At 46.8% G+C, this 13759-nt stretch overlaps 3 protein-coding genes across 4 annotated transcripts; 2 read left to right on the plus strand and 1 right to left on the minus strand.

Annotated features, from left to right (window-relative positions):
• Positions 1-102: 102 nt before the first annotated feature.
• Positions 103-2002, plus strand: LOC130162942 (histone H3.3A). Its single transcript, XM_056366847.1, has 4 exons — positions 103-211; positions 864-995; positions 1084-1237; positions 1330-2002. The coding sequence occupies exons 2-4, from the start codon at positions 868-870 to the stop codon at positions 1456-1458; spliced, it is 411 nt and encodes a 136-aa protein (XP_056222822.1). The 5' UTR covers positions 103-211; positions 864-867; the 3' UTR covers positions 1459-2002.
• A 32-nt stretch (positions 2003-2034) lies between these two features.
• si:ch211-250n8.1 (uncharacterized) lies at positions 2035-7270 on the minus strand. 2 transcript variants are annotated; one of them, XM_056366843.1, is made up of 16 exons: positions 5386-7270; positions 5039-5146; positions 4793-4868; positions 4487-4643; positions 4331-4373; positions 4162-4220; positions 3933-3968; positions 3748-3800; positions 3537-3669; positions 3072-3286; positions 2944-2989; positions 2799-2864; positions 2653-2712; positions 2491-2576; positions 2209-2303; positions 2035-2119 (listed from the first exon to the last, which is right to left on the minus strand). In XM_056366843.1, the coding sequence occupies exons 1-16, from the start codon at positions 5420-5422 to the stop codon at positions 2085-2087; spliced, it is 1305 nt and encodes a 434-aa protein (XP_056222818.1). In that variant the 5' UTR covers positions 5423-7270; the 3' UTR covers positions 2035-2084. The 2 variants fall into 2 exon arrangements, with proteins under 2 accessions (XP_056222818.1, XP_056222817.1); XM_056366842.1 differs by having other exon boundaries at positions 5039-5220.
• A 431-nt stretch (positions 7271-7701) lies between these two features.
• On the plus strand, positions 7702-13628 carry zgc:194990 (uncharacterized protein LOC568410 homolog). Its single transcript, XM_056366844.1, has 10 exons — positions 7702-7855; positions 9402-9493; positions 9573-9671; positions 10775-10882; positions 10965-11123; positions 11301-11441; positions 11702-11753; positions 11919-11945; positions 12547-12573; positions 12653-13628. The coding sequence occupies exons 2-10, from the start codon at positions 9431-9433 to the stop codon at positions 13210-13212; spliced, it is 1236 nt and encodes a 411-aa protein (XP_056222819.1). The 5' UTR covers positions 7702-7855; positions 9402-9430; the 3' UTR covers positions 13213-13628.
• Positions 13629-13759: the final 131 nt, after the last annotated feature.

Genomic DNA, 13759 nt, shown 5'->3' on the forward strand with positions numbered 1-13759 from the left:
GTCACATGTTTTCATTTGCTTCATCTTATTGGCTGTATTTATAACTTTGGAAAGCGAACCAATCAGCGTGTAGTATCTTACAAGTATGACGTCACGAAAAATACTAATACTCGGCCTCAACATCCCCCTCCCAACACGAACCGTCGTCAGTGGCAGTTACCGACTCGTCGTCCGCCGCGGTGATTATTCCACATCAAGCTTCAGCCTAAAGGTAAATCTTAAACGTTTTAATGTGTATATGATGTGTTTAATGGTTTGGTTCTTGTCACCGTGATATGTATCTGGGGATCGTGTGTCTGTCTACAGCGATTGTTTGAGGAACAGGCTAAAATGTCTACGTGCTAATGGTAGCGTTAGCTAAAAATAGAACAATGGGCTCTCTAACAGTTGACGTTTCTGGTTAAACGTCACGGTTAGCTCACTAAAGTGAAACCGAACCTCCTAAATAGGCCCAAGGTTGGCTAACATTGTCTTCCGAGGTTGATGTAGGCTAGTTAACCATATTGTCGTCTAAATCTCTGATGTAAACCGTTGATTTACACGACAGTGGCACCATTTGTCGATTATAATAAACTTTGACCCTCGTTGATTCGCTCCGATTGTGACTGTTTAGGCCTCGCTGGTGGACGGTGTGGAGCCTACCGAAGCAAACCTTATGCTTCCCTGTAGCCACAGCCTGGGGGAGGGGAGCTCTTATTACTCTATTATGCTATTGCTAAGCTAGCGCCCTAGTTTAGCAAGCCAGGCTATACGGCGTATGGATTTAAAGCTGTTGTTTTCATTTGTTTCTGCTGCTGTCAGGACTGAAACTGTGGATGTCAGCAGGTCTTTATTTTAGATAACAGTTTCTTAATTGTTCTTAGCGAGATGGCCCGTACCAAGCAGACCGCCCGTAAATCTACTGGAGGAAAGGCGCCAAGGAAGCAGCTGGCTACTAAGGCAGCCAGAAAGAGCGCACCGTCCACAGGGGGGGTGAAGAAGCCCCATCGTTACAGGTTTGTAGTGTTTGTTCATCTATGACATGTGATTATTGGTTGTCATTATATTTAACACATTGGCACTAAAATCACCACTGTCGTTCAGGCCTGGCACTGTGGCTCTGAGGGAGATCCGTCGCTACCAGAAGTCCACTGAGCTTCTGATCCGCAAGCTGCCCTTCCAGCGTCTGGTGAGGGAGATCGCCCAGGACTTCAAGACTGACCTGCGTTTCCAGAGCGCGGCCATTGGAGCTCTTCAGGTAAATAACGTGTCAATGCGTGTCACTCCTGGTGTAACATGAGCATTAGCTGATATCAGCCTAATGCCTCATTTTATTCTTTCTTCCTACAGGAAGCCAGTGAGGCTTACCTGGTGGGTCTGTTTGAGGACACCAACCTGTGCGCCATCCACGCCAAGCGTGTCACCATCATGCCCAAAGACATCCAGCTGGCTCGCAGGATAAGAGGAGAGAGGGCCTAAGTGTCCAGTGGCAGTGTCCTCACTGCAAATGATCCTATTTATCGTACTTAACCATTTTTGTGGACATTTTTATTTCTTGGGTATTTTTTATAACTTTTCTTTTTGAATTTTGTATTGTATTTTAGATTTGAGACAAAAACATCAACCATTCCACAACCTGAGTACACTTGGGTAGTTGGTAGTACAGTAGGAATATCTACCTATTCTATCATGGGTCATGACATGTTGCAGCCATCATAAAACCCCTCATGGTCTGTGGGTATCTGATAGAAGCAAGGATGATTTTTTTCACATCTTCCACGGGGGGTCCAGGGTCTCTTCACCCATCTACCATTTACACAATGCCAGCATGTCTTGCTCAGCAGGTGTCACTGCAGTGTCGGTTTGATACTCGGCACTCTGACGGGGAGCAGGACAGACCCTCTGTATTTTTCTGGACTGATTTTTACATGTTTTCCAACATAAAATCTTGGCAGCTACACTTAATACTATTTATGAAAATGTTGTCACATGTCTTTCTATTAAAGGTCTTTATGAGTAGAAAGTCTTGTGTTCTGTAGTTATTCAGACAGTGTATGGTTTTTATATGCATTTATTTACAACATAAATGGCTGGCAGTTAATTTATCATACAAACCACTCGGTGTGCTTGAAGCCAGCAGCTGGAAGGAAAAGAAACCTTGTTAGTGAACATGTAGGGATAGACCTCTGTTAACTGTGTGTGTGTGTGTGTATATAACCAGTGTCTCACCGATACGACACACAATTTCGTCACACTCCTTGATGTTGCTGGCTCTCATTGCCACACAGCAGAAGCCTGTTGACTGCGGGGTTTCTGGGGAGTCTCTGTGAACACAACCAATCACATGCTAGGATGACATGTAGGTCCAGCCAATGACAGAGCTGTAGGGGCCCTGGGTATTGCATTGCCACATGTTTCTATGGAGGGGTGTTGCCTAACTACAGCTGGGATGTGTGGATGGATGATGAAACGGTGTCAGTGGCTGCTCTAGTATTTAAATCAGAGACTTACGCCACACAAAATGCAAATATGGTGTAGTCCGGTTGACCAAATCTCCCCACACATGAGATCTCTGGGTAGTGATGCTCAATCAGCACCTGAGGAAACACAGGAAGCGTGTTAGTCCAGGAGGATTTACAGAGCTCAACACCAGTGTCACGTGCACATACTCGCCTGTTTACTGTTCTTGTCTGTGCACGTCAGGTGTGTCTCCTTCATGTCTAAGAGCACTTCCTGCAGGACAAATGACATAATAGTGTGTTTTCTGAGCAGGACGAGTGATTCAAACGTGCCCTCAGGCAGGGGTGTGGCTTGCTTACCTGGCCAGGCAGGTTCTTCTCTAACACCTGTGGAATGGCCTGCTGCAGCACCTCCTTCCCTCCAAACTGAAAGAGCAGATGTCACACAGCTGACACAAGCGAACACATTCACTGACAAAGATTTCATTATATATTTATTATTTACCATTCCAATGTTTGTTTTTCCCAAGAACTGCACGATGTACACGATCCTGTGAGAGGAGAGGAGGGTCAGTGTCTGAATGTCAAGGCGTCACCTGGTAAACAGCTGTTTACCTGAAGAAGCCAGCTCACCTTCCCTCTTTGAGACAGTGTGAAGGACTGGGCCTCTGGTGCTCGGAGGCCGACTGTGGGGAGGGGGCCGGACCGAGCTGTAGGTTGGGGTTCTCCACCCTCAGGGCCCGCAGGAGCTTGATGAGGGGCCGATACACCGTTCCATCATGGGCCCTCCACCGGAGAATGCGGATAGTCAGTGGGCTGCCCTTCAGCCGTGACAGAACCACACCTGCCTGGGACAACAAAGACATCAGCAGATGTAACTGATCTCAGTCCAGGTGAGCTATGAGAGCTCAGGTCATTATATATATAACATATGAGACATCAGCAATAAGAGCAGGTGTTTTAAGAGCAGATATGAGACTGTTATTCAAACCAGCACTGACCCAGAGACCGATGATGTCACTGGTTATTACTGTAACACATCACTGGGTGTTGGAGCAGCTCTCTACCTGTAACACACCTCTCTGAGCAGTTCTCTACCTGTCCACACTTGGAGTTCTTCAGTGACGTCCCGTTGATTTCATCTATGATGTCACCAGGACAGATAAACCTGTCGACGTGAGCCTGACTGCCAGGTAACAGGTCCAGGACAAAGGTGCGTCCACTCAGGTACCTGAGAGACAAACAGAGGGACGTGATGATGCAGCAGCGTGGACTCACCTGCTCATGAACAGAAGAAGAAGATACAAACCTCAGCACCATGCCGACCTCCCGACAGGGAACCACCTCGTATGTTTCACACACCTGAAGACACACATACAGTCAGCTGAGCAGGTGCTGTCATCTCATTTCCCACAGTCACTGAAGCTGTGATGATGATGTAATGATGATGTAATAATGATGTAATGTAATGAAGAATAAACATCTGTTTCTTACTGGGAGGAGCCAGCTCTCATCCAGAAAACTACAGTTCTGTGTGGAGACCAGAGGTGACTGTTAGAGTGGAGCTTCAGGTTCTATTACACATAATAATATACAATAATATATTTTATTTATATTATATTATAGTATATTATATTATATAGTAATATATTATATTTATATTATAATGTATTATATTATACAGTAATATTTATGTTACAGGTGTAAACAGAGCCACTCTGACCTCCAGGTCCAGTTTAAAGTCCATGTGAGAGAGAACCAGCAGCAGCGACATGAAGGGCTCTGAGGAGGGAGAGTGGGGGGAGAACGAGGGAGAACAGGCGGGAGAACAGGTCTTAGAGCTGCTGTGGTGTGTTCAGTGAAAACAATCAGATCAAGTAAAAAAGACTCACCCACTAATTCTTCATTCCTGAGGATCGAAGCTGGACTGAACCACTGGAGGAGAGAGAGGCAGAGAGAAGCATCAGAGACACATTCACTGCAGGTTCAGGGACAGACTCCTCACACACCAGGAGGAGATCAGTGTGTTTAATCAGTGCGTGTCTGACCTCCAGGACCCGGGGCGTGTGCAGCAGGTGTGTGATGAACTGGGGCAGGATCCTGCGACTGAGGGCCAGTCTGAGCAGGTAACGGCCCCGACCCTGAGCTGAGAGCAGCTTCCTGCAAACTCGGGTCTGCTCCACTGCCAGGGACAGAGCAGACAGCCTACACACACACACACACACACACACACACACACACACACACACACACACACACACACACACACACAACCAGCTGTTACAGTCCAGTTAGTACAGTGTTAGAAACATCATCTGATCTGAGGATGATGATGATAATGATAATGATGTTACCTGTCACAGGTGTCTTGATGAGGAAGCTGTTCGAAGCACTGCCAGTAGTCTCTGTTTCCCAGACTGAGAACTGGTTCTGATGAGAAACAACAACACACTCGGTCTGAGGTCAACACACACCTCAGAGGATCAACATGTAATGTAAACACAATTTCAACTGTTCGACACACGAGCTGTTAACACTTATCCAGTGTATGTGTCTGTAGGTAACCAACAGGTACAGGTGTAGTGTGTCGTCATACTGACGTTGCAGCCCCTTCCTGAGGACCAGCTCCAGCAGCTCACAGCAGGAGGTCAGGTGAGCGTCGGAGTCTGTCACCGTGTCTCCACCTGACTGCAGGTTCAGGACACACACTGCGAGGACACACAGCAGTCTGACGTCACCGACACACATCAGCTGTTCAACGCACACCAGCTGTTTCCTCCAGCTGTGTTATTGTCACGGTTTCACACAGAGGATACATGATGTGTTTGTGATCGTCAGTTTATCCGCAGCAGAAATAAAACCAAAGTGGAAACATGTTGTTGTTGTTGTTGTTGTTGTTGTGACGTTTCAGTCAGCTGATCAATAATCATCTGGTATGTATCCTTACCTCTGAGGGAGCTGAGGAGAGGGTCTCTGGGCGCCATGTTGAAGGAGCAGCTGTGATCTGAAGCTGATGTCGATCCTCTGGTCTCTAAACACTCAGTATCTCACTTCCGTGGAGCCTACCTGACATACCGACACACCTGCCCGTCCCTCAGTGTTTACACAGGCAGGTAGAGAGGCGGGCAGCTGGAGCAGGAGCGGATCGATTCATTAAAGATTAAAAATAAAGTGATCAGACCTGAGCCACCGGACAGACGATGAAATAACAGCGAGATGTGAAGTGATGCAGAGACACCTGCTATTCTGACGTCTGCTGCGTTCAGAGACCTCCGGTGAACTACACATTGCTACACAAACTGCTGCGTTCAAAGACTCCCTGTAAAATACAGATTGCTGCGTTCAGAGACTCCCTGTAAACTAAAAAGTGCTGCCTTCAAAGACTTCCTCTAAAGACTTTTTTATTCCTTATTATTCTATGACGTTTTTATGCCTTTCTATACTACGATTTCTATATGCCCTACTATACTATGTAGTTTTATGTCTTACTATTCTATGACGTTTTGACATTTTAATACCTTGCTATAACTTTTTATGCCCTATTATAATATAACATTTTTATGCCATACTATACTATGACGTTTTTATTCTTTACTATGACTTTTTAAAAGGTTTTTATGCCTTACTATAGTATGATGTTTTCATGCTTTACTATACTATAACGTTTTTTGACCTAGCATGCCTTAACCTATGCCTATGACATTTTTATGCCTTATTATACTATGATTTCAAACAGGTTACATATGTATTTTTTTACATATTGAGGTTATACTTTAAATACATATATTATTTCACTTCATATGCACATATATTTCATATATAGACATTCAACACAGGCACATGTACACTGTGAAAAGAAAAGGTCCACATTTTCCGGGAAAAATAACTCTTTACAGTAATTTTCCGTTTTTTTTTAAATTGTGTACAGAAGTCTGTAAAATTACAGAAATTTATCTGTGAATTAACAGCCGAACTTCTATTTTAAGCATTATGCCAATAATAATGAATTACATTTATTTCCCATTTTTGTAAATAGAAATTACTGTATTATTATTTATCCAGTATTTTTTCTGCTTTCTTAAATTACATATAAATCTATGTAAAAAGACAGTAATGATCCGTAATTAAAAAATGTAGCTTGTTATTATAAAGATTAATGTCCATACACCGAGTAAACCCACCTGCATCAACCTGACAGCAACAGGCTCCTGGCTGAGCCGTGCTAAGATGCTGCTAACACGGTTAGCTGTCACAACTGTTACATTAGTCTCACAGGCTAATATCATATATGTGAGGAGTAACTTGTTATTGTAGCTGAAGTTAGCATGTGTGCTAACGTTAAACTGTAAAACCACAGTGTAAAACGTTTTCTAACACTAAGACTGATGAATAACGGCTCCTGGACTTTTTGCTCCTTCCCTCCATCACAAATTTTCAGGCAAACATCATGTTGGAGCTAAATTTGATGAACTAAATGAGTCACCTAAGAGAGGTGAAGTGAATTTATATCCTGCAAAAATATCAGGTAAGAAAACATTTACTCTATTGTTTTCATGACGTTATTTGTGTTCCTGTCATTTATTTCGGATTAAAAATAGACGGATAAACCGTGTGTATGTTTATACTGCGTCATTAACGTGTGTTAAAGTGAAACGCTAACCGCGGTTAGCGCGCTAGCCATAATAGCATTTTTTCAATGTAGAAGAAGCTAATTTTACTGTGTGTTGCTAGTATTTGTTTGTGTCAGCTGGTTTAAAGCTTAAACAAACTCGGCATGAGAAGTGAATGAGTAAAGTGACTGAGAAAAACTGTCTTGTACACACTTGTTCACTTAGAGAGGACCGAGAAACACACTGAAAAGCGGAAGTCTAAACTCTACCGATAACTGAAACTCCAGAGACTGACGTTGAGACACTGACGTCAGCACGTAAACGGTCACTCACGGCTGTTAATGAGAGGTGATGCACTCTGAGGTAAACGTGTTGCTGCGCTACAGCTTTGACAGCATTAAAAAGCCAATGTCTTTGTTTTGGAGGGGCGGCGGGGTGTTTGGATCCTTACCAATGTTGAGACCAAACCTCATTCAGTCATTCAGTAGTTAACGGTGTCTAGACGGTTTAATGCGGGTGTTTTCCGTCTCTGACCAAAGACACATCCAGTAAACTTGACACCGGAGACCGGGGAGGCGTCTGTGGTGTCCTCGGATCACCGGAGTTTTGGCGCCCTCTGGCGCCGCCTTGTTCCCGCTGCAGTCGGGCGGTAGATAAGAGCGCGCGCTGAGTCTCGTGCCGCAGTTGTAGTGAGGAAGAGGAGCCGCTCAGAGAGATCAGGACTAGACCTGCACCAGAAAAAAACCACCTCAGACTCAGAGGAGCCGGGAAAGTTACCGGCGGGAAGGAAGATCCTCCTGTAACAAGGTGAGACTTTGATTTTTTTTTAACTGGACGTCGTTCACGGAGAGAAGCGGGAGAAGGGAGCAGCTGTCAGGGCGTAATTAAATAAAAATAATTAGTGTTGTTCACAGCTCAGGACAGTTCATTCATTCATCTTCATTCACATTTATAAAAGATTCATCCTGTCATCATTCATTCTGTAAAGACAGTGTGCGGATACGGTCCAGCTGATAACACCTCTCGTGTTGTGTGTTGCTGTGTGTTTGTTGTGTGTGTGTGTGTTGTGGTGCAGACAGCCTGTCTCCTCATATAGAAAGATGTTACCTGCCTCTGTTCAGCTGTAGCTGCTAATCCTGGATAATCTGCAGCTCTCACACAGCTCACACACAGCTCACACACAGCTCCTCTGCCTCCGCTGCCGAAAATAGACCCTCCACCCAACCAGGAGGCGATACGTAGTCAGAGAGCGTCAGTGTGAGGGGGGTCAGGTAGGGTCCAGTTCAGTCCAGTACAGGCTCTGTATGTCCTCTCACTGAGGTGTGGACATTCCTATTGGCTCTCACCGACTTATTGATTTGAGTGAAGAAGTCACCACGTGGACTATAGTCAGCATCATCATCATCCTCCTCATCATCATCATCATCATCATCATCATCATACAAAACCAGTTTTAAAGTGATCTGATGCCTCTCGCTAAAGATAAACTTTTATTTTGCTTGTTTTTTGGGGGTTTTTTTGTTTGTTTTTTGCTGCAGTTTTTTTGTCGACTTTTATTGTAATGCAGTTTTTTTTTTTTTTTTGTCGACTTTTATTGTGGTGCAGTTTTTTTTTTTTTTTTTGTCGACTTTTATTGTGGTGCAGTTTTCTGTCAGTACAGTAACTTCCTCCTCGGTCGTTGCAGAGTCAGTTCAGCCTCCTCTTGGCTCAGCTGCCTCCTCTACATCACAGAAAGCACAGCAAATCCCCTCAGAGCATGAGGCCGGGGTGCAGAGGCGGACTGCTGAATCAACAACAAATCGGTCCAACCCGCCACCCCCCCCAACCCCCCCATCCCCCGCAGCCTGTAAAGCTCTCAGATGCTGCTTCACTTCTCCTTGGGAATAAATTTCCAATTTCAAGGCCGAGATTCATCGACCCACACACGTCAGGAAATCTGTTACTGTGCAAGATTTCTGTTCCTGTGTGTGGAGTGTGTGGAGTGTGTGTTGAGTGTGTGGAGTGTGTGGAGTGTGTGTTGAGTGTGTGGAGTGTGTGTGGAGTGTGTGTGGAGTGTGTTGAGTGTGTGTGGGCACAGTCTGTTCTCTCTTCTGTGTGTGTGTGGGTCCACTCTCCTCCTCCTCCTCCTCTAATGATAGCTCAGAGAGCCCGATGATGAGCCCTGTGTGCAGAGCCGTGATCACACACACACACACACACACACACTCTCTCTCTCCCTCTCTCTCTCTCTCTCCTTGGTGAGTGTGCAAAGCCGTGATCACACACACTCTCTCTGTCCTGTGTGTGTGTGTGGAGTCAGCTGCAGCTCTGCTCCAGTGCCAGTGCAGTAAAGCTTTTTATTATTGTACCACAGATCAGTGTCGTTGCTCTGCAGCTGGCAGCATGATGAAGGACTGCCTGCAGTTCCTGATCGAACCGGCTAAGAAGCTCAAGATCCGCCTCAAGGTACAGACACGCAGCTCTGGGTTCACCGAGCGCCGAGGTCAAAGCGTTCCTCTGGTCACGATTCTCCTTTTACCCGCAGGAGTCTCGGAAGCAGGTGAGGCTGGAGAAGAAGGTGCCGCTGGTGGAGAGTCAGTTGTTCATCATGGAGTTAGCTCGAGAGCTCAACAAGATCTGCCAGGTGAGGTCAGCCTCTCACTTCCTGTTGTCACTCAACAGAAGTGCCCCATGTCCAATCCAGTCCCAAACACACTCAACTCCGTGTGGAGTCACTCTCGCTGTGGAGGGTCTCTTCATTAAGGGGGAGGGTCTAAATACACTGGGAAGCGTTGGGACGCTACGTTACCTGAAATATTTCAGAACGATTTTGTAATCAAATCAATATTTATCAAAGAGATAATGTTATACACAGCACTGATAAAGAGGTAGCGACGTGGCCTCATCACATTCACAGTGAGCTTGTGAAAGGAAAATTATCCATTGAACAAATAAAAATTCTTTGCTTCTTTGCTTCTGCTGAACATGTTTTCGTTCGTCGTCTTAATCTAATTTTATCCTTATTTTTTCCACAGTTTAATTTTCAATTATCAAGTCAAATAAAATTGAGATTAGCCCGAAGTGTCTCTGCCTCGCACTTCCTGCTGTCGCTCGACAGGAAGGTCCAATCCCAGTGGCCCCCTCTCAGACTCTGAGGCACTTAGTGCCGTCTCACTGTCAAACCATCGAGGACATGAGGCCAGACATTTTGAGCCCTTTATGCACACTTCCCGTGGGGACTTACCCAAAGTTCATAGCGTTGTGACATTAAACACGAGGTTACCGTGGTTACCAAGCTTCATCCGGGAGCGTCATAAAACTGTAGACAACGGCCATAAAACTGAAGGAATGATAAGAAAGGTTAACGAACAATCATGAAATGGATCGAACGTGAACGAACACAGAGCTCAGTGACTCAGAGCCTGAACTGTGTGTCGTTATCTGTCGTCTGATGACAGGAAGATAAACTCAGACCTGATCCAACATTATTATTCTATTGTAAAACAGGAAGCGTAGGGAGAGAATGTCCCAAACCCACAATGCAACCTGTTTTACGTGATGTGTCACACACTCACTGACCAGGTGACGTCAGCGATGTCTGTTCGGGTTCAGGGCTTAGGCCTTCGGGGGGGTCACTGGGATTGTGTCTCTGTCACTTCCTGCTGTCACTCAACAGGAAGTGTCTCTGTCACTTCCTGCTGTCACTCAACATCATGGCCCCTCACTCCTGTCTTGTCTGTATTCCAGAGGTCAACCATCCTGGGCCACATCTGGACCAGTGAGGACATCTGGCCCCCCAGCGTGTGTCGGGACTTCATCGTGGAGTGGGCCGCTGTATTAGAGAAGAGAGTGCAGGTATGAAACAGGTGTCACGTGACTTTTCCTACGGCAGCATCACCGCGGCATGTTGGTGTTTAAACGTCTGTTTGTGGTTCAGCCGAGGATCGTCTCGTCCGAACACCAGTACGAGAGGCCGGAGAAGAAGGACTGGAGGGGGCACCTCCTCTGCATGCTGGAGGCGGGGGGGGAGTGCGAAATGGGACCCCACAAACGAGTCATCATGGACTGGACACGGGAGATGAAGAGCAGACCTCAGGTGAGTGTAGACAGGTGGAGGTGAGGAGGCTGCTGGGCGATTAGACTCTGACCCAGTTCCCTCCTGGTCCTGATAAAGATGATTAACATAAACCTTTGACAGTCATCCCATCATACTCGTAATGTCCTGGAGCTTTATAAACCTCACACCACCCTCCCCCCTCCCCTCCCCCTCCAGCCCAGCGTGTGGCCGGGCGAGCCGGTGCTCATGATGCTGGACGACCTGGAGTTCCAGTGGAAGAGGGGCCGTCTCCCCAACCTGCTGCCCGCCATGGAGCTGGTCATCCTGGTCGTGCTGAACGCTGACAGCCCTGTGAAGGTCTGGAAGTCTGATCAGATCGTTTTATTAAAACCTTAAAGGACTGAAAACATGATCGGCTCAGTAAAGAGTGTAGAGCATCATGTCTGTGTCATGTCTGTATGATGTATATATATATAATGTATATGTGATGGATGTATATACGCTACACGACGTCCAGATAATTCCCTTTATCTGATCGCTCCACTCACCTTGGCCTTGGTCTTTATGTTTCCATGGTTTTTGTGTGTGTGTGTGTGTGTGTGTGTGTGTGTGTGTAGGAGGATGTGACTAAGCAGTGGCTGGTGAGGAAGCAGAGGTGTCAGAGGAGCGGTGAGTGGATCATCATCTCGTTAACGTAGCGAGTGTGAACTGTTGTAGACTGTAACAGAGTGTGTGTGTGATACTGATCATTATTGATCTGTGATCAGAGGACAGGAGGTGTTGATCTGACTCTCTCTCTCTCTCTCTCTCTCTCTCTCTCTCTCTCTCTCTCAGACGCTGCTCGTTACATCCCCCACAGTGGTGAGTGGACACCTGAACACTGCTCACCTGATCTTTATTACATCACAGTGTAACACACACACACAGGGTCGTATGCGATGTCACTCTTTACACTTTATTCAGACGTATTCAGACTCGACCATTGATTATTTTATTTATCAATCAATGACATCAAACATCCAGAGATGTTTAAAAAGTTCACTGATTTCATCACTTTATAAAGTTCATGTGTTGAACAGACTGAGCTGCTCTCACACAGACACATTCAGTATCACCTGAGATAAAACCTCAGGATTCACTCTGGTTTAAACTGGTCTGGTCTGGACTGGATTGAACTGGAGTGGACTGGTATGGTCTGATCTGATCTGGTCCGGTCCGGTGTGGTCTAATCTGGTCTGAACTAGTCTGGTCCGGTCCGGACTGGACTGGAAAGGTCTGGTCTAATGTGACTGGACCAGTCTGGTCTGGTTGGACCATAAAAGACAAAACAATGAGCTGATAGAAGCTGAACCTGAGTGAAGCTGGTGGGATCTGTATCAGGTGTGTCAGGGTCACATGACCTCAGTGATTTGATTTATTATTGATATAAATATTGATCACAGCATCTCCTCTTTCTCTACAGTGTGGAACTGGATCTGTGAAGCCGCAGGTATGAACCCTCCTCTCTCTCCTTCATCACCCTGGTACCTGACTCTGTGTAACCCTCCTGTCCTGGTCTGACTCCACAGACGACGTCAGTCTGGATCCGGACTCGGCCAACCCAGACCTGCTCATCTCCGCTGATGAGAAGCGGATGCGGTGCGGCCTGGAGCGCCGGGACGCCCCGCGGTGCCAGAGACGCTTTGACGGCTGGTGGTGCGCCGCGGCCCAGGAGGGCTACGCCTCCGGACGTCACTACTGGGAGGTGGAGGTGGGCGAGCGGGACTGGCGACTGGGAGCGGTGAAGGCGTCGGCCGTGAGGCAGGGCTTCCGCTCGCTCAACACAGACACGGGTTACCTGACCCTGCGTCTGGAGAGGGGCTCAGACCTGAAGGCCCTGACGGTTCCCGCCACCCCGCTGTCACAGAGCCTGGTGCCCAGGAAGGTGGGGGTGTTCCTGGACTATGAGCAGGGCCAGCTGTCCTTCTACGACGTGGAGAAGCGCTCTCACCTGTACACCTTCAACGAGAAGTTCACAGAGGAACTGATCCCCGTGTTCGGGACTGTGGAGGTGGTCAAAGACCTGGTGATCAGGCCTGCAGACCTCAGACAGCCGTGCCTCTGCCCGGGGCCCTGCCTCTGGAACTGAACCGTCTGAGACCCTGGTCCTCTCTGGTCCTCAGTCTGTTTGTATTCTGCTCAGTTCTGTAGTGAATCTGAATCCTGTTCTGGTTCTGAACCACAAGTCTCTCTGGAGAGGGGGGGCATGGGGGTGGGGCTTGGGAGCTTGTGAGATCAGGAACCAGAACCACCATCGTTCTGCATCACAGCCTCTGTGACTCTGCCTTCAATGGAGACGTTTTATGTTTTGTTTTTCACTGTCCAATCAGATTCAGACGTTTCAGAAACATTTTTCTTTTCGGGTCAGAAACATGAGTCACATGGTTTTCATGACATCACGATTTGATCACGTTTTTATTACTTATAGATGAAAACTAACTTCAGTCGTGTGATAGAAGCATGAAGCAGAGAGCAGCTGATGGGGGGGTCAGCTGATGGGGGGGGCTCAGCTGATGTGGGGGTCTCAGCTGATGGGGGGGCTCAGCTGATGGGAGGGGTCACTTTCAGCTGCAGGTCAGACAGACGGGCTGATGCATGTCTTTGCTTCTTTGTCTCGAGCTTCATGAAAACATGTG

This window comes from Seriola aureovittata, chromosome 21, assembly GCF_021018895.1.
Source record: "Seriola aureovittata isolate HTS-2021-v1 ecotype China chromosome 21, ASM2101889v1, whole genome shotgun sequence".
NCBI lineage: Eukaryota > Metazoa > Chordata > Actinopteri > Carangiformes > Carangidae > Seriola > Seriola aureovittata.